Here is a 24713-nt window from a genome sequence, read left to right as displayed (position 1 = left end):
GTTGGTACTGTTACTGCCAGGCCTGTCCAGGTTGTGCCAGGACCCTCTTGTTGGCTGCAGCCCTAAATATAGCCTTAGAGAGGGCTGATCTCCCAAGGCTGAGTTCTGCCATTCCACACATTTTCTGGCTGTATCTCTGTGCTTACAAAGACCAGCATCCTACAAAGGTCTGCAGTCCATGAGGTTGGAGCCCGTTGCCCAGCTATCTCCATGGCACAGAGTGAGAGGACAGTGTCCATCCTGAGAGGTGAGCATTGAGACATAGGGCTGGGCAGTTTGCTGTCACCTTCTTCCCCCAGAGCCCTACAATGTCTCTGTGTTTGGGATATACCAAACCTGGTGCTTCCCAGGTGGGAACAGGAATGTGGAATCCCCCAAAATTTCAGCTCCAGTTTCCCTGTGCTAGCCCCCGGCTCTGCCATGGGTCCCCCAGATCCTTATTACTTTTTGAGTGCGTTTTCTTATAGCTCTGGCTGATGAAAAGAGCAATACTGATATATCTCTCTCTTCTAGCTCTGGAGAATGGTCCCAAACCAAAGACATTCCCAGTCTCTGCTAAGTCTGCTGCCAGATCACTGCATTAATGCTGTGGCAGCCTTTGAGTGGGTTGCCTACCATGGGGCAGGGTCTCCTTTGCCAGATGTGTGGAGAGCCCTTTGCTTCCTGGCAATCCCGTAGAGCTTCAGACAACAGTGACTAATTTCATAGAGTTCCTCACAAGTCTGTCCTGAATACGGCTTTGATGATTTAATTTGTCACCCTGAAATGCTCTGCGCATGCTCAGGCTGGAACCTGGCAATGGCTGAGTCCTGGCGACATACCAAGACCAAGAAGTGAATTGAGATACACTTGGTAGAAATTTGGACTGGCAATGCAGATCTAGTGGAGTGTTTTTCCTGGGGAGCTGATATTTGCCTCCTTAAATAAATAAAATTAGTTTTGAGCAGGGGATACTTCTGCATGAAAAATGCTGTGTTCCTGCGTTCAGATCTTTGCCATATGATCTCAGAGCCAGGATGTGATCTGAGCCTGCTCATTTCTCTGTCCATGTGCGTCCTACTGGTGCACGTCCCCTCCAGGTGATTTGCTCTGTGTGTGGGAATGATACCCTCAGGACCTGTAGGTACTAGTTCAACTTCCCTGGACTATTCACTTAACCTTTATCTATTGCTCCAACAGGAGGGGTTTGCATTTCAATTAAATATCCTTTGGGTAACACACTACTGGGTGTTTTCAAGTGTGCTGCATTTCAACAATATTTGTCTAATCTGGCTGAAGCTTTCCTGAAAAGCTTTCTGTAGCCACAGTTGAGATGGTTTTAGGCCAGAAACATGTGCTGAGGGTTTCTTTTTCTCCCAGCCAGGGGTGGCTTGTGTCACATACATATGCAGAGGCCAAGTGTTTGCCAGAGTACACATTTGGGACTGCTGCTTGGCTTTGGCCAAGGACTGTGGCTGGCCCAGCCGTCTTGCTGGGGAGAGCTCCGCACTGGCTTGGTCTTGCTAAGCTGACTTGGTGTTGCTGGGTAGTTTTTGAGGTGGCTCTCATTAAGGGAATAGAAAGAGTCATTTTGCTTCTTTCAGCAGCTCCCAGCAATGCGCCCCAGCCCAGATGAGCTCATGAAACCACAGCAGAAACATGCTGTTGGGAAGGTGTCCAGTCAGATTGTGCTGGGGTCATCTTTGCTCTCCATCAGTGCTGCAAGAGTTCTCTCATCTGCCAGCTGGGGCAGTTCTTGCAGCCACCAGTGGCGGAGCCGTGCACAGCCCTGACTTTGCCACACAGTGAAGCTGGGAGGTCCTCCGACTGGTGAGTACAATAAGCAGAGTAATTTTCTTCTTTATTCATCACTGGTGGAGATAGTTGATTTTATACAGGTTTTACCCAAACTCTGATGTAATGGCATCCCACACAGTAGCCCTCTCCTTGGACAGCTTTCTTGAGCCTCTGTCCCAAAGGCCCAGGTGAGATGTAGGGGGGATGCATGAACCCTGCTTACTGCAGCCCTTTCCTGGGCCAGGGTTGTACAGCTCTTATGGGCAAGTGCAGTACTTCTCATCTCCGAACAGTGGGCCCTGGTGCTCTGGATTAAAGTACTGTGAAAAGCTGTGTCCAGCTCTGGACTTCTGATGTCTTCCACCCCAAACATCTGGACTACGTCTAGCTGCTATCAGTCTTTCCTTGCAGTCCAAACCTGATATATGGTTGGGACAATGGTTTTCCAGCACGTGTAGCCAGTTCATTAATGGCGCCTTAGATGCTATCGTCAAAAGAAAACACAAGTTTATGGCTCTTGCTGCACTTTAACACTTATTTATCCCAATTTACCTTGACACCTGTGCTCATTAGATGTTCATCACAGGGATTTTGTTAGAGCTGAAATGTTTGTATCCATTTCCCCAGCATGGAAAACAAGGACATAAATAGTTTCTCCTGTTTCACCAGGGAGCTGGATCCTAGTGCTTCCTGACACCTGGTAAAATTCCTGCTTCCCATGTGGGACTTGTGCCAAGCCTTCATCATGCCCTCTGTCCACAGAGCCATGTCCTGCCTGGACATGGGGCGTAATGAGGCAGCTAAAACTCTCAGCTGATCAGCACTGAGGAAAATGCAATTGTGCTGTCACTGATGGGGTGAAAGCAGTTCTGCTGTTCTTTAATCTTATATTGGTAATACCGCTAATTTAATGCTAGAAACACTATAATTTAAAATATCATGTCTTAATACCCTAATGGCATATACTTTCAGAGAGCGGGACCTCATCACAAACTCCAGCACTAGCATGACCAGTAGGCTGAGACCCCAAGAGGAGAACAAATCTGTTTCCTTCATGAGCTCTCTTAATGCACCCTGCCACCTTGCACATGCTTTGCACCATACAGATACGGTTTGATGGTCATGTGCCTGGTGCCCTGTCTGTGGAAACAGACAGATCTGGCTCCTCTAGGTTCAAACTTGAGTGGATTTGATTGTTCTGTTCCCCTTTTATCCTCTCTGTCTCTCCAAGCAGCCTGTTCTGGCATGACCTCAGCTCCTGATGCTCTGGAGCTGTTGGACTATTGAGCACATAGCTGTGTTTGTGTGAGGTTGGGTGGTTGCTGCCCTGCTGAGTGCTCTTGATGAGACAGATCTGATGTGCAGAGAACTAGATGTGTGTACCTGTGCAAGAACATGTTCCCACATGTTGTGTCACCTTGGGGCATGTGTTCATCTTGTGGTGTTCATGACACAAGTGGACAAGTGTCACAGACTAATGGAGAGGTCCTACCTTTAGGGGAGGTGCATGGTAGCTGGCGATGGAAACTTCGCTGGACATGCTGATTTTGGAGAACAGCATGTTGATGGGACTTGGCTCAGTAGGAGACCCAAAAGATGGGACTTCGATCACTGTCTGCAGCTCTGCCATTCAGGCCACAGGTGTCAGTCTGTGGCTACTCCTGGTGACCTTTAATTCTGTGAGGACAGATGGCAAGTGATGTCCACCCAGGAACTGTGGGACTTAATCTCACTGAGGGCAGTCCCTTGAGAATGTTGCCTGCACACCAAAGGCAATGACTCAGCTGTATGCTGAAGGTAGAAAGCCAGGCTGCAATGAGATCCATAATCTAGACCCTGCAGTATGTTGTTGTACGCTGCTGTTCCTGTGACCTCCCAGTTCCTTGCTTCCTCCTTCCCAATGGCTTCTTTGAGGTGACTGAAAATTAGAATTGTACCCACAGTCACACTTTGCACAGTCTGTAGGCAGGAAAGACCTCTGGGTTCTGGACTACTGTTTCCTCTGCCCCAGTGTCTTTGGGAATAGGCTTCTATGATTTTCACAATGGGAGGACTTTGTTGCTCTCTCTGTCTGGACTGTGGGGAGAGGGTTTTAGCAGATACGGGCTGAGGTGCCCCTGCTCCTGGCTGATGTGTTTGGAGCTGGGAGATTGGAGCTGCATCCTGGGAAGCAGCAGCACTGGATGAGCACCTGTGTCTATACCTTGCTGTTGCTGAGAATGGGAGAGCTCAGGCTAGCCACGTTGGAAATGTGTGGCTGGCACTGGGACACCAGTGAGCAGCTCCGCTTGGTGCTTGCACTGCGTAGCAGGCTCCAAAGGCTTTCCAGCGTGGGAAGGGCTCTTGAGGCTTTCTGGAATGTGATGATCTTCAAAGCACCTCTTTTGGAATAGGATCCCTTACCCTTAGCTCTGGGTGACTGAGATGTCCTGTCAAATTGTCTCCCTTTACCAGGCTTGTATACAAACACCACACAGGAGGATCTGGCTGAGTGTCCTAAGAGAAACTGCCTTTCAGCTGGACTTGGATCTTGTTCATGTAACTTGTCCGGGCAACCATGTTTTGCTTTCAGCACTGGGAATGTGCTGTTTTGACCATTTTCTTGCTCATCTTCATTCTGAGATGCTCGAAATCTGCCTGGCTTCACCCCTTTACCTGCAGAGCATGCTACTGGGAACAGAGTCCAACAGCCATCAGCATGTGCTGAGTTGCCCTTTGTCTGCTTTCCTTGCTGTGGCCAGCTAGTAACTGTACAGAGTGCCTGCAGGGCTGGCTGTGGGCAGGCAGCAGCCAGCTTTGGGAGTGTGCTAGCGTCCCTCAGCAACCGTGTCAGGCATTGCCTAGGCAAGTACTTGCTGCTCTGTTCCTGGGACCCTGAGATCTTGGGTGGGCTTTAGTGTGTCAAGGAGGGTTCTTTGGGTTTTCCATCGTGGTAGAAAGATGCTTCCAGCCCTTCAGGCTGCTATCAGACCCTGAGGTCAACTATTGGATTTCTTGTTTCCACTTCAACTTGCAAGAGGGCTGAGTCACCAGCGTAAGTTTGGGGTGTCATTCTCCTGAGCTGTGCTCCAGCAACTTCTGTGTTTATTCACATAGACAATCCCTGTTCCAGACAAGTGTTTTTCTGGGTAATTTCTGAGGATGTGTAGGTGAGACGGAGATGTAATACCAGGGAGAGAAACTTTGAGGAAAGCCTAGAAACAGTCTGTAGGTGTTTCTGATCAGGGGCAGTCTCGATGCATGGCTGGGACTTAGGATGCATCCCAGAAGACCCAAAAAGAGGTCAAAGAAACATCTGAACTGCCCAGGAAGCTGGTTGCTGTCCAATGTTTTGGTGACTGACTTCCCAGCTGCAAGACACTTCTCTGTTGAGGCTGAAAGTGTAACTAACACTCAGTAGTGGATCATGGGAGCTCCCTCTTAACCGCCCTGGCCCCAGAGCAGAAGGCTCTCCTTGTCTTGGCAAGCTCGGGCAGCCCTGTTCCAGTGATGGCTGGAGAGACAGGCTTAAAGCAGCTGTGCTGGAATCTGAGCATAGGTCTGTTAAGCTCTGAATTGATTTTGACAGATGTGCTTTGGGATATGTTTCTCCTAACACAGTGGTTTTGACTCTCTAGAGACCCTTGAGAACAGTACATGCTTACCTGATCCCTTCTCCTCCTCCCCTTGCTCTGAACATGCCCCCCACCGTTTTCTGTCTTGCAGCCATGGGGACTCAGGCAACAATCCTTTTCACCAAAGAGCCGTACTCCCAGGATGCCCTGCATGGCCGCAGTGCCATCCTCCGCTGCGAGGTGAAAGAGCCAGCGGATGTGGAGTTTGAATGGCTGCAGAATGGGCTTCCCGTTCAGGACACGGAGCAGCGCTTCAAGGAAGGCAGCAACCTTCAGTTTGCTGCTGTTGATCGGCACCGGGATGTTGGGGTCTTCCAGTGTCTAGTGAGAAACGTGCTCACTGGGGAGGAGGCCCACACAGCCAATGCATCTTTCAATATCAAGTGTGAGTGTGGGGTGAAGGCAACAGCCTGATGCTGCCCACTGTGGACAGGGAGAAGCACTCTGGGGAGGGCCTGAAGCTGGAAACAGCTTTGTCACACTGTTTGCTGATGCTTGTGGGGGTAGGGGCTAGGCAGGGGTTGGACAGCTTGGACTGTGCAGGTAGGATTCCTCTCCAGCTAACATGTCCTCTAGACCTCTTGTGTCTTCTGGTGTACCAAGACTGTCAGAGATGCTTTCTTATGCTGTCATTCCCATTTGTATATATGAAACGGAGACATTACTGCACCAAGTGTGTCCTGGGCACTGCAGATCTTTTCAGAACACCTCTTATCCCTCAGAGAACAGCTACACAGAGCAAAGTTGGACCTTTGCAGTGTGGGTGTCCCTTTACTCTGTGCTGGCTTGAGGGCTTATGCGTCTCTAAGCATGCTTGTGCCCTTGCTGCCTGCTCTGGTTATTTGTGCGTCACCAGTAATCATTACCTGGGCTCATTAGGTTTGGAGAGCCAGCTGTGTTGATATTCTTTGATTCTACAGGGATTGAGACAGGCAGTGTGGTGCTGAAGCAGCCGGCCAGCATAGCTGAGATCCAGCCCTCCTCTACAGTGGTGCTGCGGTGTCACATCGATGGCCACCCGCGGTAAGGGTTGCCACCTGAGGAGTGGACCCTGCCAGGGGTCCCCCTGCACCTTGGCTGTGTGCTCTTCCCCTCTTTCTCTCTCTCTCTCTCTCTCTCTCTCTCTCTGTCTCTCTTTTCCTTCCCTGCCCTTTCTCTCTCTCCTCCCCCACCTCCCCTCCTCTCTCCTACAAGAATTCAGTAGAGTCTAGGAAAGGCGAAAGGCAGGATTGAGCCTGTGGCTGAGCACCGTGGGAGATGGCAAATGGCTTCCTCAGAGCCGCATAGCGAGGAGCACAGTAAGAATGGGCTGTCACAGTTCCGTCGCTGAGCTGCTTGGTGTGCTGCAGTCACTGTTGCTTTCCAGTCATGTCCTATCCACTTGGCTGCACGTCTCATGGCTTTGTGTCTGTGTCAGGGCCAGCAGCGGGGATGGAGAACCGGGGAAACGGGCCATCTCTGGGCTGTCTCCTCCGCACACCTGCTCTCTGGGGAGCCCTGACGGTGCCATGCAGCTGGTCACCTTCTTGTTCCTGTCTTGCAGCCCCACATGGCAGTGGTTTCGGGATGGTAACCCCCTCCCTGATGGCCGCAGCACCTATTCTGTCAGCAACAAGGAGCGAACACTGACCCTGCAGAGTGCCAGCCCTGATGACAACGGGCTCTACTACTGCTGCGCCCGCAGTGCCGTTGGCTTCATCTGCAGCCAGAACAACTTCACACTGAATGTCATCGGTGAGTTGTGACCCAGCTGTTTAGGGCTGGAGGCTCAGCTGTTTTACTTCCCTGATAACAGCCTCCCCTCTCCCGCAGGACCAGGAGCCAGGCTGCAGGGGAAGTGTCAGGCTAGTGTGACTTTCTCTGTGCAAAGCTTCTGGCCAGAGACAGGCTGGAAAATCCTGGCCAGATTTTAACCCTGCCCTATCTACAGGTGTTAATTTGCCATTGTATTTTTCTGGAGCAGGTTTATGCTGTTGTCTCTGGTAGCGGAGCACCAGGTTTGGACCCTGGAGGCTGTAGGTACTGCTGGTTTTGCTAATATTAGTGCCACATGGGTAGATTTCCGTTGGCCTTTGGAGGCAAGACCCAAGGAGGGCAGGAAATGTTGACCTTAGAGAGGTATTTGGAACTGGACAAGGGAATTTGCAGTCCAGTGACAACTTTGATCTGTTTGCTAGGAGCCAGGGTGCTCAGGGCCTTGCTGGAAGCAGAAGGGGTTTTCCCCAGAGCAGCTACTACATGCAGTCCTGGGCTCTGATTCCATAACTCCAGCCCTGCTGGAGTGTCAGTCTCCTTTGGGCTTGCAGGGGGCATCCACCTCTTCTTTGAGCTTCCCCCAGAGCACTGGTGAGGGGACACAGGCCATTTTGTTCCTTTCACCCTCCTGTGGTCTCTGCCATTGCAGATGAGAGCTTTCCTCAGGCGGTGATCGTCCCACAGGACCTCATTGTGACCAAGAACGAAGAGGCCATGTTTGACTGCCAGTTTGCAGCCGTGCCCCCTCCCACCCAGGAATGGTTCTTTGAAGACAACCCCATCACCAACAGATCCAAGTAACAGGGACCTCAGTGATGTGGGCAGGGCTGGGAGGAGAGGGGCACTGTGTTCCGGAAGTGACAGAAAGAGGCCAAACCCTGTCTGTGCATGAAGGCAAGCATGCAGCATCAGGCTGGCCATGGGGATTGGTTTCTCAGCTTTGCTGGCTTGGGTTTAGTAGTGGCTTGATCCTTGTGCATGGCTTTATCTGCAAAGGACTCTTTGTAGTTTGTCCTCCAATGAGTCCATGGGGCTGTCAGTTCTAGATGCCCCTGAATGATGGCCCCTACAGTTGGGGATGTCTCCCAGCCCCAAATGTCTGAGTGTGGTGATTTCATGGAGCCAGGGACTGCTCAAGCTCCAGTCACTGACTTGGGACAATTCACAGTCAGGAATGTGTCCCGGTACCAGATGCCCATATGTGGTGATCCCCAAATCCCCAGCCCCCAACATCTGCACAGCAATCACTGGGTGCATGGCTCTCTTGCACTGCCAGATACAAGTGCATGGTGATCCCCAAAGTCAGGAACCTTTCTGAGCCCCAGACACCTAGTCAGTCCACAGAGCTGGGAACGGTGATCCTGGAGCCCGGCTGTCTCTCAACCGGACTGTGCAAGGCAAGCAGTGCTGCCCGGGTGCCAGATGCCCTTGGCCTGGCAGCTCCTGGGCGCCACCTTGTGCCCCCTGCCCCCTCTCCTGGCTGTTCCTTCTCTCGGAACTGGCCCAGTTTCGTGATGCATCTTTTGATGGGAGCCAGCTCTTCACCAGGAAAAAGACTTCTGTGAGCTCATTTCCTCCATGAAGAATGTATCCTGCCATGTCCTTGTGTATGTGTGCTGCTCCCCCCACACTGGGAAGCTTTGGCTCAGCGCAGTCTCCCTCTTGGTTTCATGGGCTCGTGTGGGACATTGCAGGGCTATAGCTCTGACCCATGCCCTGCAGAGATGCCCACTGAGCCCTTCTCTCCCCACGTGCCCAGGACCACCGTGTTCACCAACGGTTCCCTGCTGATCACCCAGGTGAGGGCTCGCAGCACCGGTGTCTATAAGTGTGTTGGCCACGGGCAGAGGGGGAAACCTCTTGTATTGAAGGCGACTCTGCGGCTAGCAGGTGAGGTCCTGGGGCTGGTGACAGGGTGGGCAGTGGGTCCCAGAGTTCCAGTGTCACTCTGGAGCTGTGTGACGATGGTACATGGAAAACTGCTTGGTTTATCTGTGAAATGGTCCATCCTTGCTGCCTGGATGAGGGGAGCAAACATAGCTTGTGCACTCTCTACCTCGAATGATGCCTCCCATTTGAATGATGATGCTGGTGGGTTTCCTGCATGTTCCTGCCCTGTTTGAGCTCTGCTGTCTATTGCTCCTCTCAGAGATCGAAGAAATGGCACCCTTCTCCCCGAAGGTGTTGACGGCGAACCAGGGGCATCGCGTGTCCTGCACTGCCCCACGAGGTGTACCCACACCCCAGGTCTGGTGGGAGAGGAACCAGGAACGAATTCCCACTGCTGGCAGGGTGTACCAAGAGGCAGAGCAGCTTGTTTTTACCAGTATCACTGAGATGGATGCAGGGATCTACACGTGCCATGCTGCCAACAAGGCTGGAGAGAAAAAACAGGAGCTGAGCATCACTGTGGCTAGTAGGCAACTTTCTGAGAAGGGGGGAGCAGAAAAGGGGCTGGATGGGGGTTAAGGTGAGCTGGGGCAGCATGGTACATCACCTCTCTGATACAGACAGGCACTTCTCTCATGGTTGAGCTGCCAGGCCCCCTGTCTGGCTGCACACTGCCTGTCTGGTCTGCACTGGTGCTGGTCAGGGGGATAGTGAGTGGCCCTGTGTAACCCCTTGCCTTTGTGCCCAGCGGTACCCAAGTGGGTGGAGATGCCCAAGGACAGCCAGCTGGAGGAGAGTAAGCCAGGATACCTGCACTGCCTCAGCAAGGCCTCCCTGAAACCTACCGTCACCTGGTACCGCAACGGTGTCTCCATTTCTGAGGTGAGGTGATGGGGCAAGCCCCTGGTAGTTGTGGGCACTTCTGCTGGGCACCTGCTCTGCTGCTGTTGTTTTTCACCTTTTCCTAGGCCCAGCATCCCTGTCACCCCCACTTTGGCCATGTTCCTGGCACTATCTTCATCCCTCTGATGTATTGATACACAACTGGCTGTCTCTTGCCACTTGGCTGCCAGTCAGCCCTGTGCTTTTGGGGCAGTGACAAGAGAAAGGTCACTGCAGCTTGTCTCAGTTCTCCATGTGGGTCTCAGCAGGGATATGTCTGTCTGAAGCATGGTGTGGGCATGTGGAGTGTCAGAAGTGCCACAAGCAAGGGCTGAGCCCAGGGCTGGTGACAGTGTCATTTCTGCCCCTCTCCTTCCCTCCCTCTGGGCAGGACTCACGGTTTGAGATTTCCGACAATGGGACGCTGCGCATCAACAACGTGGAGGTGTATGATGGGACCATGTACAAGTGCGTGAGCAGCACACCAGCAGGCAGCATCGAGGGGTACGCACGAGTGCACGTGCTAGGTATGCTGACAGTCACCTCACCTCCTTCCCTTGTGGGGACCTCTTTTGCCTGGCAGGGTGCAGGTGTGATACCTGTGGCTCCAGTGCCTCCTGTGGCTGTGGGGGGTGTAAAACAGCACATCTGTCTATTGCAGAGAAGCTGAAGTTCACCCCGCCACCCCAGCCGCTGCAGTGCATGGAATTTGATAAAGAGGTTACAGTATCCTGCTCAGCCACTGGCCGGGAAAAACCCACCATCCAGTGGACTAAAACAGGTGAGAGAGACTTGGATGTGATATGTCTGTTTCTGACCTGGGGCCCCAGGAACTTTGTCCCACCTCCAATGTGGGTGAAGCAGCGGTGCTATGGCTGCCTAGGAAGCTGCCATGTGGCACAGTGCTTCCTGCATCCATCTTCTTGTGTCCTGCAGATGGGAGCAGCCTGCCATCCCATGTCAGCCACAATGCTGGCGTCTTGTCCTTCCACAAGGTGAGCAGGAGCGATTCAGGGAACTACACATGCATCGCCTCCAACAGGCCACAGGGCGAGATCCGTGCCACCGTGCAGCTTGTGGTAGCAGGTGAGGGCTCTGCAGCAGGCAGGTGGGTTTCCTACTGAGCTGGCCTTGCAGTGGGTTTGCCTGGGCGGCACCCAACTGGCATGGCCCCGCAGAGAAAGCAATGTCTGGCCTGACCCCAAGCTGTGCCCTGTGGCACTCAAGTGTCTGATTTGTCAGTGCTTTGCATGCAGCCTCAGAGGGCATGTGCCACTGTGCCAGTGCTGGCCCTGCACCCTTGTGGGAGCTCAGCACCATTCCCAGGAACTGATAGCGTTCGCGTTGGTCTCTCTGCCTTCAGTTTACGTCACCTTCAAGCTAGAGCCAGAGCCCACAACGGTGTACCAGGGGCATACAGCCATGTTTCAGTGCCAGGCAGAGGGGGACCCCATACCGCACATCCAGTGGAAAGGGAAGGACAAGATTTTGGATCCTGGCAAGCTGCTGCCCAGGTATACAGCCTCCATTCCAAGCTGAAATATGGTGCAGCCTGACGTTCCCCTTGCCTACTCAGTATGTGGGTGCCAACAGTGCAATCTTGGGTTCCCAGCTTGGTGGGCACATAGTTGTCTCCATGTGCCAGGACCTGGACTCCCCTGGTCCCAGGGTTACTCTTTCTGGCACAGCCTGCCAAGCTGTGATTGAGCTGCAGTCATTTGTTCTTGAGCATTGCACAGCCTGAGATTGAAGATGATTGCACTAGGGACATGGGGCTGAGGCATTCTGGACAGATGGGGCTTCAGGTGCCCCAAGTCTGCCTCTGCCTTCTGGTGTTTGCAAAGAGCTCTATGTGTGTGATTGGCAGGATTCAGATCATGCCCAATGGCTCCCTGGTGATTTACGACGTCACCACCGAGGACTCTGGAAAATACACCTGTATCGCTGGCAACAGCTGCAACATCAAGCACCGCGAGGCCTTCCTATATGTTGTAGGTAAGGGAGGTGCCCAGTGTTGGGACGTGGCCTCCTGGGATCCCTGGCAATTCTAGGCCTTGCTTCTGGCCTTGTATGTGGGTGCTGCATGTCAGGTCATGCCTGTCAGGTAGTCACAACATCATCCCCATAGGGATGCAGCACAGTGTGCTGTGGGATGTGCCCAGCTTACTGTGCCTGGATGAGGAGGTGGCCACAGCAGCAGGTGGAGGGTGGGGCTTTTCTCATTCCTACAGCACATTCCTGAGCAGGATTTGGGAGATCTCTCCACACCCTCATGTGGTCGGTGCTCTCTGCTCCACAGATAAGCCAGCAGCAGAAGAGGATGAGGGACTTGGCAGCCACACACCCTACAAGATGATCCAGACCATTGGGCTTTCGGTGGGGGCAGCTGTTGCCTATATTATTATTGTGCTGGGGCTGATGTTCTACTGTAAGAAGCGGAGAAAAGCCAAGAGACTGAAGAAGCACCCAGAGGGCGAGGAGCCCGAAATGGAGTGTCTGAATGGTGAGGCTGACACCCCTGAGGGTGGGGATTTCACTGCTGGCCCCCTATGCCTGTGCTGGAGGGTCTGAGGGGCAGGGAGTTCTCAGGAAACGGGGCGATTCCTTGCCTTTGGTCTCTTGCTCTTGGTTCTGTCTATGGCTGGTGGCAGAGACCTGCTACCAGGTGAGAAATAGGAAAGTCGGTGTGAAACCTGCGTCCCAGCCTGTCATTGTGGGCATCTCTTTCTGCTGAGTTATGTATTACTCCTGCATCCCAGCACCTGTACGTGGCATCATATACACCAGGGGAGGAAAGGATCCCTATTGCAATGTAATGAAATAGTAGTACTCTGCTGGCCTCTTCAATCACAGCTCAGCAGCTCCTGGTGCTGGAGAGAAGTTGTTTCACTGAACTCACTTTGTTATCCCTGAAACCCTTACAAGCCTTGAGCACCTACAGCATTCTCCAACAAGGACTTCTGGAGCATAACAGATTATCTAAAAATTTTCTCTTTGCTTTTCAAGCTTGTCACTTACCAGCTCTGCACTGGAACACACAACTTTTTTGTATGTCTGGTTGTTCCTGCGTGTGCCTTTTCTGGTTGTGCTGTCACCTTCCTGAGATGGGGAGCCCCAGACAGGATTTGGTGCGTCCACCTTGCAGAGTGACACAGCTGTGCTATGTCTTCTTCCCAGCTGTGCCCCTGGCTTCAGTTCCCTGTTGACAGAGCTGGCTGAGCCCACCACTGTGGATAAGACATTGCTTTCCTCGGGCCTCACATTGCATCTTTGGCTGCACCTCCCAGTTCTCAGTGTCACTGCAGCTGGCCACAGCTGGCCTCTGTCTTTGCTGCTAGCTGCACTGGCAGCTTTGGCAAACAGCTGCCAGCAGTACCCCATCCATGTTGGCAACGTGTTGTACTGCCATGATTCCTACCTTCTGTGTGTCCGTTGGAGGATGTTTCCTCATGTCCTGTAGCAGCTGAGCTGCTCTTTAACAGCTGTTTCCATGAGACCCAGCAAATAGATTAAACTGGGTTCCCATTGTGCATGAGCTACAGGACTCCTTCAATGAACCCAAGAGATCTCTGGGGCATGATTTTCATTTCCAAAAGCCGTTTCAGCTTTCTCCTGGCAACGTGGTTGTCCTTGCATCACTGATACTAGTGAGGACTTGTAAGTGATGGGGCACAGTCGAGTTTGCTGTCCTTAATCCCCTGAATCTCCCGATACCTCCCCATAAGTGCAGATGTTTCCCCTCCCAATTCTCTAGCACACAGCCATGACTTGATCACATGCGAATTGCTGTGAGGGCCTGGCAAAACATAACTGCTGGATTTGTCTCCTGGTTTTCCTCTTGCATTGGTACTTTGAGCAGAGCCAAACCTCCAGAAGAGAAGTCTGGCTGTGGGGAACTCCCTGGGAGCAGGCATGTGGGAGCATCTCTGCAGCTTCGTGGTCTGCTGCTATCACTACTGTGAACTCTTTCTGTGGACAAGTCACAGGCAGCTCACCTGTGTCAGCAGGCACCGGCCAACATCTTCTTCCTGGGACAGGATTTTTTAAAAATCTTTTTTGAGGTGGTCTCAGATTTTTATCTTGGCCTCTCTTTTATTATATTTTTATTCTGCCAGAGTTTGCCTCTTCTTATTGCCTTCATCTGTAACCAGTTTAGCTATCAGAGAGATGCATCCTCACTGCTACAAGCAGATCCAGCTGCCCAGATGTCTACATTCCTCTTCATAGCCTGTCTGGAGAAGTGGTTTGTGTTTGCTCTCAGCTCCATTGGAGTCATCCCACTCACCATAGTCTTCAAAGATCTGACTCTATGCCTCTTTTTGATATGGTCCCTCTTAAGCTGAAGTATCTCAGCACCTACCTCAGTAACTACAAGTATTCCCTGGCTGACTACCAGCTGACTTGTCCAGTGCCCTCACAATCAAGAAAGATTTGACCTTCCTATGGATGTGCAGTAGATCCTTCCTATGGATTTCCTATGGCTCAGTCCACTCCTAACCAGTCAGTTTAACTTCCAAGGTCATGTCCTTGTTGTGCCACAGCCTCTATAAAAAGGGTGCTTGCTCTCAGTATCCCTCTGTCTGACTGTGCTGCTTTTTTTTTTTTTTTTTTTGGTGAATACAGACATAGCATCTGGGGAGGCTAATGGCTGTGGGGACTGATTTCTGAGGTGGCATGTGCTAATGTCTCTAGGGCAGGATGGCATTTTCTCTTTCTTCAGGTGTTGCAGGCAGGTGGGCAAAGTAGGCCATTTCTTTACACTTGGTTTGCCTCTGGATTGCTGGATACACAGATTAAATTCCTGTTATTTTTGCAGTCCCCTTGTTATTAACTGCCTTTTCCAAGCTCTGTAAAACAGTCTGTTCTCAAAAGCATCTGTTCTTGCTGCCTGCTGGTGCTGTCTCTCAGTGGCAGCACACTCACTCTACAGCCTTCGGGATTTTCTTGGCACAGTTGCAGTGGTCTTCTTGTGTTATCTTCTTGGCATGAAGCTTGTAGTCTTAAGACATGATCAGTCATGAGTGCAGACAGCACAGGGTCAAACAGTCCTGCTGATAATTAGTGTAAAAACAGGGAGAGTTTAAGTAGCATCACGCTTTGATTTATAGGATAGGTGGTGTTTTTTCACTATTGTCTTCTGCAAATCTTACTCCAGCATGTGAGAGTGTACGGCTGTCAGCAGCCATGGCTCTTAAGTCAACATAACTCAGTGTTCACAGCTGCAGTCCTACCTGTGATAAAGTCATGGTCCCTGTCAGGGTGGCCAAACCTGCTCAGGATGTGCTGGTACCTCTCTTGTACACCTTCATTGTAAGCATGAATGTACACGCACTGCTATACAATAACCTTTGATGGAAATTACAGGCAGTGGGATTCCTGTTGGAGTTAATTTTTTTTTGGGTTAAGTCTTAATTTTGTGATTTCCTTTTGCATGGCTAAGTGTTTGCCTAATGCTTGTTTCAGGACTAGCTGAAATGCAGTGTGCACAGTATTACACAGAGTGATGCTTAAGAGTGTGTCAGCCACCTTAGCTCAGAGCTGTGCCCTCCTTTACATCCCAACTCCTGCCTTCAGCTTATGGAAAGTACCATTTCCAAAGTACCAGGTCTGATCCAAATTGATCCAAAATGCCTTTAAAATCAAGGTTTCCTATCTATGCAGTTGTTCCTCTACAAGCTGCCTGTAAAACGCACGGTTCTCTGCTTTCTCAAGGCAATAATGTTTTGTCCTGTTCTTTGGCTTCTGTTTATGCTAAGGAAATTTCTAGTGGAGTTCCTGTGCAGAAAATTTGCTGGGATTGATTGCAAGGACAGCGCTTCCCAGCACTGCTTTAATGAAGCCAGTTAAAGTCCAGACTGATCTGGTCTTACAGGTTCAAGATTTCCGAAGACGTGAGCATTGCTGGCTTGCTGGGAAGTGCGTAACAAGCAGGGACATCAAGACTGCAGCAGCTGAGGCCAGATAGACTTGAGATGCTCTTTGGCATCACGAGACTGTGCTTATAGTGAGCAGGGTTCACTCTGCTCCATCTCTCTGTCATGCCTCATCCTCTGCTCTTGATCTGCGGAGTTTTGTCAGTGGTAGTTTGGATGTAGCCACTGCTTTGGAATGACTGAGTGGCATGGGATGGACAAGGCCAGATGGGGCTGGCTGGTTCTGGGACCAAAGCCATTGCTCAGCATCTGATTTCAAGGGTGGCTGCAGGGCTGCCAGAGATGAGGCCAGAGCTGAGCCCAGAGGGAACAACTGCATGGAGGCCACTCTGTTGCCTGGGGCTAGACATCAAGCTGGGGTGCTTGGAGCCAGTTGTGAGTGCTTGGAGTGTCAGAGGCTCAGAAGGGGTTAAGCCCCAATATAACATTCTCTGCACAGCCTGGCAGGATGCTGAAGCCATTTGTGCTTCCCTCACAGGTGGTGCTTTGCTGCAGAATGGGCAGATGACAGCAGAGATTCAGGAAGAAGTGGCCTTGACCAACCTGGGCAGCAGCTCTGGGGCCAGCAAGCGGCACAGTGCTACTGACAAGATGCACTTTCCGCGTTCCAACCTGCAGACGATCACAACCCTGGGTATGCTGGGCCACCCTGGCCCTGACCCCTCTCCAGCAGGAAACCTGACTGAAACCCCAGCTGTCCTAGCCAAAAACTGGAATGTGCTGGGGTACTGAGGGCCCTGCAGCCACTGGACTGTCAAATACACATGCTGTCCTAACACACGCTCTCTTCCCATGTGCTTCTCTGCACTTTCAGGCAGGGGTGAGTTTGGCGAAGTGTTCCTGGCCAAGGCCAAAGGTGCAGAAGATGGTGAGGGGGAAGTGCTGGTCCTGGTGAAGAGCCTGCAGACGAGGGATGAGCAGCTGCAGCTGGACTTCCGTCGAGAGGCAGAGATGTTTGGCAAGCTGAACCACTCCAACGTGGTGCGGCTGTTGGGGCTGTGCCGTGAGGCAGAGCCACACTACATGGTCCTGGAGTATGTGGACTTGGTAAGGGCCCTACCAGCAGTGCCTGCAGTGGAGCAGGGGGATGACAACAGTGGCATGGGGCTTGCAAGTGTGACAACAGGCTGGCAGCACAGGGCAGGCAAGGTGTAGGGATACCAGGCTGAGCTTACTGCTGTTCCCAACCTGTGGAGGAGTCTCAAGGGGAATGAAGTTCTTCTGCAAGACCTGGAGGTGATTGTTCTTTACATCCTCCTGATTCCTGGTTTATGTCCTGGACTCAGCTGCGTAAGCTAAGCTGTGGGACTGCATGCTGCAGAATGGCTGTGAATGCTAAGGGCTATAGGCAGTCTGGAGAGAAATCAATCTGGGGCATGAAAAACCTCCTGGAGACTTAAAGCCTGCTTGCCCTGATCGTAGCCAGTTGAGGCCCAGAAGCAAGATACTGGCTTGCCCTGCAAGGCGGGGACCATGGATCAGGACATGAGGATCTGTGGGTCTGCCAAATCCAGGCACTGCAAGGGCTGATGAGACTGTCCGCATGTAGAGGTGCTGTGTCTTAATTGCTGTCTGTCTCCCAGGGGGACCTGAAGCAGTTCCTGAGGATCTCGAAGAGCAAAGATGAGTCTCTGAAGCCACAGCCTCTCACTACCAAACATAAGGTGACAGTGCAGCTTTTGAAGTGCTGTGGGGTTGGGGACCTAAAGGAGGACAGCCAGTGCTGACACCTCTCTGGGGTCAGGTGTCTCTCTGCACACAGGTGGCCCTGGGGATGGAGCATCTCTCCAATGGCAGGTTTGTGCACCGGGACTTGGCAGCCAGGAACTGCCTGGTCAGTGCCCAGCGGCAGGTCAAGGTCTCATCCCTGAGCCTCAGCAAGGACGTGTACAACAGGTCAAGTGGGAGCCTGACAGGGGAATGAATGGGGGTGGAATGGCGCCAATCTCATTGCCTGCCTGTCCTGCCCACAGTGAGTACTACCACTTCCGCCAGGCCTGGATCCCGCTGCGCTGGATGCCACCTGAAGCTGTGCTGGAAGATGAGTTCTCCACTAAGTCGGACGTGTGGTCCTTTGGGGTGCTCATGTGGGAGGTCTTCACGCATGGGGAGATGCCCTACACTCCACTGGCAGATGATGAGGTCTTAGCAGGTATGTGGAATACCTTGCGCTGTCTCTGAAATTGTAGCCTTATTTCTTTTCATGTGGTAAAGGTGGCCAGACAAGCTGTGTGATGTCCCTCCTCTTGACATGGTGCTAATCTGTCTGAGGAGGCTGTCCCAGCCTGCATGGAGAATTGCTGCCCTCCTTGCACTCCACAGAGAGGATCACAGCCCTTCCCTATCGCCCTTTGAACTTTTCTTTCATGCCAGGTCTGCAGTCAGGAAAGACGAAGCTCCCGCACCCTGAGGGCTGCCCTTCCCGCCTGGCCAAGCTGATGCAGCGCTGCTGGGCCCCCAGCCCTAAGGATCGGCCCTCCTTCAGTGAGCTCGCCACCACCCTTGGGGACAGCTCAGCTGACAGCAAAGCCTGAGCATCTGGCCCTTGCTGGTGAAGGACGTGGCGGGGTGGAAGGGGGTCTCTATGTGCCTGGGGAGCCCCTGGCACTCCTGCAGCCCCTTGCTGAGCCCGACCCCAGTGCGCCAGCAAGCAGCTCAGTGCCAGCAGCTGCTGAACTCAAAGCACAAGCCAGTGTACCCCAGCCCCACCTCCCTCCTCCACAGGTCCCAAAAGACAGCCCTTGCTGCCTCCTGCTCTCCGCCTGCTCAGCCCGGTGCCCTTAGGCTGCTGGTGTGGATGGAGCGCAGCTCCCCCTCATCCAGTGAGAGCTGGGGTGTCCCTGCTCACCACGTCCATACCTGCCGGCCTGGCCCGGCCTCTCTCTCCGTCCATCTGTGCTAGGCATGCCTGACTTCCCCACACCCCCATGGGTACAGGCCAGCCAACAGGAGCACAAAGTGCCTGGCATATGAAGGAGCTCACTACCTTTCCCAGTTACCCTGTGCCTTTTTTTGTACTATGAGTCTGGGCAGAGCCCCCTCTCTCCCTCTCCCTCTTCCAGAGCGCTGACTCCTCCCTACCATAGTATTTCTGTTACTGGAATGCAGCCTAGAGTGGGTTAGTTTGTTTGCTTGAGTGGAGGGTACTGCAGCCAAGAAGGGTTGGGTTTTATTGGGTTTTTATGTGCTGCTCTCAATAAAGAAGGCGCTTTTTTTTTTTGGTTTTTTTTGTCTTTGTAAGATGCTGCTGTCAGATAGCTGTTTTCTTCCACATAGCTCCTGGGAAGGGTTGGGGGCCAGTTCTTCAGGCATCTGTCTCCTGTGTTTAGCCCTTTAGCCCCCTTCTCAGATGAATTTGAGCTCTGTGTTCCCTGAGGGAGCACTTTGCCTCAGCACTTACTGTCTCTCTGGGCAGTCATGGGTTGCCTTCCCACAGGAACAGGTGTCTCAAGAGAAAATGTCCCTCTCAAACTCCAAGCAAACAACCACTTATGGACACGTTGACAGTCTCCCCCCAGTTCGGGTAGTAATGGGATTTGTGCACATACCTCTGTGGCCTGGGGCAGCTTTGCAGCCAGCACTGGGTTGTGGTTTTGCACAGCTGCTACTACTTGAGGAACACAGAAGCTAGTAGGGCCAGGCCTGTATGGGGATACTGGGGGAAATCCTGCTGTCATATGTGGTCTGCAACCCTCTCTGTGCTAATGGCCCAGAGCAGTGGCAGGGTCCTGGCAGTCTCTTCTTGGGAAAAGAAAGGTGGGCAGATAACGTACAAGAAGCCCCAGCCCCCACAGCATGAACATGAGCCAAGTCCCTTGGAGAAATAGTGAAATGCAGGGCTTGACCAAGATGCAGACCAGCAGTTTCACTTGCTGCTCAGCTCTGTGTTGGGGGGGTTATAGAGACAGATCTGAACTCTTCCAGGAAGCCTACTCAGGCTGAACTGGAGGTGAAGGGCGTAAGCTGCACCAGGGACTTTCATATTGGGTATTAGAGAAAATGCTTCCCCTCGAGTGTAACAAAGGTCTGAGTCCCAGAGAAGCTACAGCATCTCCATCATCATCATCAGAAATGCTCAACCCTGGACCACTTAAGTCCTGAACAATCCAGTCTAGATGGCTCTGCTTTAATCAGGCATGGACCAGAAATGTCCAGGATCCCCTTCCCACCTCTGCTACCTAGAGAGGCTGCGGAGATACTGGAGGGTGAAAAGGGCTCATTTCTTGAAGTGTGCTAGCTGACTCTGAGCTCAAATTTGGTCCAGGAAATGGCTTGCTTGGAAACTCTGCAAGCAAGTTTGCTGGCCATAGAACAGTTATCGAAAGTGTTTGTTTTCCAACACTTGTGTGTTGCAGCTGGGAGCTATGGAGTCTCCCCAAGCCAAGGCCTCTTGGGAAGCTAAGACTGGCAGTGGCTGGGTGTTAGGCCCCTCTCTAGAGGGTGACAACCACGTCTAGTTCACTAGACCTAGTGCTCCTGGTGGACTTGGCTGCAGGTTACTGCCACTCTGAACCCTTGCTGCCTACGTGACCAGATGGCCTGGCCACAGCCTGGGACTGGTGGCACTGCTGGGAGGAGCTGTTATAGGCTGTGTCAGGATGTGCCTTGCCTTCTCCCCCTTGCAGCTGCATGCCCCTCTTGTCACCCCCCAGTCCTCTCTCCAGTGTGCACACAACCCTTTTGAAGCATGAGTGTTGCAGCACTGCTGCGTATGTGCTCTCAAACTTGCAAGTGACCTCTCACATTTGCTGTTTGATGTTCTTTTGTTCCATTTCTCCCATCCATCCTGTTCCTGTAGACTTTCCTATCTGCTGTCTTTCGTTTCAGGCAGGACCACTGCACCCTTTGGGCTGATTCCTGCAGCCACTTGCAGTGGCCTAGCCAAGCAGAATCTCAGTGATGCCATAACTAGAGAACAGAGATGCCAAGGATTTTTTGGGTAACATCCTTGTTCTGGCAGCTTTATTCATGCAGGTATCTTGTGTACTGGGAGGGAACACCATGGCTGCAGTGAGCTGTTCAGTGAGCAGTGTCAGGATTGGGTTGTCTTCTTTATCCCAACACATCCTGGAGGCTTGAGTACCTGTTTGCTGTGCAGTCGAGACCTGGTGACTACAGGGAAACACCCAAATGGAAAGTCACCAAAGCTAGGACAAACTCCAGACCCAAACAGTGCCGAGTGATGGGGGTTGGGATTGTGTATTTTTGGAAATGATGTCATGAAAATGTTCTGTATTCTTGGGGATAGGACAGATGTTGGCCAAACTAATTAGAAACAGCAAGCTGAGCAAATACAGTCCTAGCCAAAGCCCCTACAGAAGAATGAGAGGACTTGGGCAGTTGGCAGAGGTGGGATTTAATTGCCTCAGCCCAAATTGAAGGAACACCTTAAAGATGTGATTATCCAGGGCCAGGAAAAACATCATGGCTCCATCAGAGCAAAAGTTCACCTAGTGGGCCACCTTCTGTGGCCAAAATTGAACATTTACTCAACAGTGTAAGAGAAGAGCAAGCACAGGTGTATGTTAGTCCCAATAACAACTCCCTAAAGCATTAAGACCTCCAAACCAGGCATTTCCAGCAGTCCTTGATGTTTTTTCTTGCCAGAAAGTTATCCAAATTCCCCTTGCACCCATGTATACTTTGAGCACCTCTGATCAGTGAATGCACAGATCTACTGAGTGGCTTTTTGGTTTACTCCAATTTCATCTGTTGCCCTGTGGATCTTCTGCAGCCCTGTGTCAAGCACCTGTGGGAGAACTAATGGGCCTTAATGGTCCTAAGCAGCCTCAACTGGGACTTCCACACACTCTTGAGCTGCATTTAAGCTCAAGCCTTGGCCTTCAGGTTTGCGTTGAGCAACTTTGTAGGCATTCTTGGTTTTGTCTTGTACATAAGGCACATAGGCCTTATTATCCAGTCTTGATTTTGGCTCTGTCTCATGACTATGTAGATACTGGACTTGCTTCATTATTTGCTCTGTGGATGGACCCTGATACCGACACTTGTCTCAGTTCTGCTCAGGTACTGCGGGACCTGTTCATGAGGGCATGGGGTCACCCTTAGTGGCTAGTCACCCCTCGTGGAGCAGCCTCATTCATGCACCCCTCTGCTGACCAAAAAAAGCGCATTAAGAAAGGCCCTAACCTAGTTTTACATGTGCAGCTGTACCACCATTCTAGTTGTTACTGCTCATAGAAGAGATCTGTCTGTTAAAAAAAGAGCAGCTATCTGTACTCAGCAGCAGTCAAAAAAAAGCAGCTGAAGTATCAGTAGTAGGAAGATCGAGAACAGGATGGAAACCATGAAACCCCAGCACCCAGTGAAGAGGGTGTTTAATAGTTTCCCAGTTGAAATATGGATGAAGAGCTGGAAAAGGATGAAGAAGGGCTCGTTGCAATGGCCTAGAGGAGGATTGAAAAGGGGGCAAGGAGGGTTGGGGTGATGCTGGGGGCATCTGGCAGCTGGGCCCATGCTAAAGCGGAGCCGTTAGGCAACTTGTCTGTAAGGAACCTTGTGAGTAATCAGGTTAAGAGGCTTTTATGGCATAGTGTTAAGTGCTGTGCCTGAAGCTGTGTAAGAAGAGGGTTAGAAATGGGAATTTTATGACTGGGGGGTTGTAAATGAGAATAGCCCTGAAGATAAAATGGGACTGTCAAGTGGTTGAAGACCTGCTTTAAGCTGCTTTCATTGTCACTGCCTGCTGGTTTGGTTAGGGAGGGCGTGTTGGTAACTTGTGTCCTGTGGCCTGTGATGGTGGCTTGGGGACACAGCTTGGCTCTAGAGCGTGCATCTGACTGCCCTGGGTGAGAGATTGGCATCCCTGGAAGCTGAGGCAGGCTCTGGTCCCATTCAGAGAATAAGCAGGACAAGTGTCTTGGAAAACATCCCCAAGATGAGGCCAGGGAGGGAAAAGATGGCAACAGAAGGGATGAGCCAGCTCTCATCTCTTGCCTGTGTAGACCCTCCCGCAGCTTGGGGAGCAAAAGGCCTCCACATGGCCCTGCCATCAGAAGGCCCAGGGAGAGGAAGGGAGTGTGTAGCCATCTCATGAACAAGAGAAAACCAAATTCTGGTAACCTGCAATGGTTGTACAGTTGTGCTAGGCACGCAGACTGGCCTGGCTCTGGCTGTCAGATCTATGTGTTTATTGTTCCCAGTCTAACTGGTGCCTCAAGCCATGCAGAGGGTCTTGCTGATCTTTTCTCAGTCTGGCATGACACAGAAGGGCCTCAGTCTCACCTGTGCTAGGTGTAGTTTGTGCTCAGCTTGAAGGGAAGGTGGCCAGGGCATGTGATGGAGGCATGTGAGTTCCAGCAGCCCTGCTGGGAGCTAAAAATGGCATGTGTGCTCACTGGAGGAGCATGGCTGACGGGGAGGAGGGGGAGGCGGTGGTGGCAGTGAGGGGGGTGTTTAGTTTTGCAGTTACTCCCTTGCTCTGTAGAAGGTTGGCCCTGGGCTGTGGGAGACAGCTGTGAAGGAAGACTGGTGGCAAGCGTGCATGTGCTCTGAGTGATGAGGCGGATATGGAAAAGGCTTGTGCAAGTTGCAGAACCTTCCGTGGGGTGCCCAGGAGACAAGATGGGCCTGTGGCAGGGCTGGTGCTGTCACAGGTGAGGTCTTGCCCTGGGGTGCAGTTCCTGTTTGTAGGACAGGGTGTGAGAGAGCCCTTTCCTCAGCCAAGGATGTGACTTTGTTCTCACCACTTTGAGCTCTGGGGCTGTGGTCCCTCCTGCAGCTTTGCTGACCCACAGGCAGCCTGCCTTGCACACAGTTGTCCTGGCTATGTGGGCTGTTCCTCCTGTGGAGGTCCTGGGTCACACCTGGGCAGAGGAGGTGATCTGTGCCACCTGCTAGGAGCCCTCTGATCTACAGAGCGGGGTGGGCAGGGGCTGCCATCTGTGCTGGGGCCTGCCCGGCCATCATCCCAAGTGTACAAAGTGGTCTGTCGTACCCGTGGATGGCTGTCGTACATCCTCATCCTCACCTGTGGATTTGAAGGCAGCTGTGGCCCATCCTGATAAATCAAGACCCTTTCTCTTTGGACTAGTGATCAACCTGTGCTTGGGCAATGTGTATTTCAGACATATCTGCTCAGTCCTGTGTCCTGCACACCCCAGAGCACCCACGTTGCCCACAGATCCCTCTCACTGCCTCTGCAGCCAGAGAGAGACAAGGGGGACAGCACTTTGTCCCTTGCAGGGTCTGAGAGCAGCCGGGGTGGAGAGCTGCCGCGAGCAACAGCTAGTGGCATTACTTACAGGCAGGCAGGATGGTGCGGAGCCCCTCCCGGCTAGATCCTGAGGATTGCGAGGTAATCTTTGAGCCACGTGGTGTGTCCCCTACGAGGAACCGACTGCCTGGAGCTGGCGGTAGGAACAGAGAGCGAGGGGAGGGCTGGCAGCGCGGGCGCCTAAGCCCTCGCTTCTCCGCCCTGCCGCAGGACGGCCGGGCCGGGCCGGGCCGGGCCGGGCCGGGCCGGGCCAAACCGAACTCGGCTGGACCGGGCCCAGCCCCGCCCGCCCGGCCGGCCGTGCGGTCCCTTTAAAAGCCTCCCTGCGTGTTTCAACCCGGGGGTGACGCGAGCGCGGTCGGGCCGTATGCAAATCAAACGCCAGCCGCCGGCCAATGGGCGCCGGTGCTCGGCGGCCGCTAGCCAATGGGACGGCGCCTCCCGGCGGGGCGCCGGCTCGCCCCATATAAGGAGCGCCTTCGCCATAAAAGGCAACATTGTATCGCTTTATATGGGGGCGGCGCGGCGCGGCGGGGGCGGTGGCGGAGCGGGGCCGTGAGCGCGGAGCGCGGCGGGGCCATGGCGGGGCCGGCTTGACCCGGTCCGACCCGACCCGCGCTCGCCGCCGCG

General features: G+C 52.7%; 1 protein-coding gene across 1 annotated transcript in view; it reads left to right on the top strand.

The window, feature by feature from the left end:
• The window catches only part of PTK7 (protein tyrosine kinase 7 (inactive)), a 39293-nt gene extending 20203 nt beyond the window's left edge, over nt 1-19090 (top strand). Inside the window, exons 2-20 of the mRNA XM_017835389.1 lie at nt 5482-5775; nt 6311-6413; nt 6934-7124; nt 7795-7942; nt 8905-9035; nt 9295-9561; nt 9784-9917; nt 10309-10444; nt 10579-10698; nt 10854-11003; nt 11281-11431; nt 11785-11912; nt 12217-12420; nt 16329-16484; nt 16665-16897; nt 17434-17514; nt 17595-17746; nt 17824-18002; nt 18224-19090. Of these exons, the coding sequence (XP_017690878.1) occupies nt 5482-5775; nt 6311-6413; nt 6934-7124; nt 7795-7942; nt 8905-9035; nt 9295-9561; nt 9784-9917; nt 10309-10444; nt 10579-10698; nt 10854-11003; nt 11281-11431; nt 11785-11912; nt 12217-12420; nt 16329-16484; nt 16665-16897; nt 17434-17514; nt 17595-17746; nt 17824-18002; nt 18224-18384 (3119 nt within the window). The 3' untranslated portion in view covers nt 18385-19090. The remainder of the gene's footprint in view (nt 1-5481; nt 5776-6310; nt 6414-6933; nt 7125-7794; nt 7943-8904; nt 9036-9294; nt 9562-9783; nt 9918-10308; nt 10445-10578; nt 10699-10853; nt 11004-11280; nt 11432-11784; nt 11913-12216; nt 12421-16328; nt 16485-16664; nt 16898-17433; nt 17515-17594; nt 17747-17823; nt 18003-18223) is intronic.
• The last annotated feature ends 5623 nt before the right edge of the window (nt 19091-24713 follow it).

Source organism: Lepidothrix coronata, unplaced genomic scaffold (assembly GCF_001604755.1).
Source record: "Lepidothrix coronata isolate B3197 unplaced genomic scaffold, Lepidothrix_coronata-1.0 Scaffold255, whole genome shotgun sequence".
Classification (NCBI taxonomy): Eukaryota; Metazoa; Chordata; class Aves; order Passeriformes; family Pipridae; genus Lepidothrix; species Lepidothrix coronata.
This window is presented reverse-complemented; position numbering and strand designations above follow the sequence as displayed.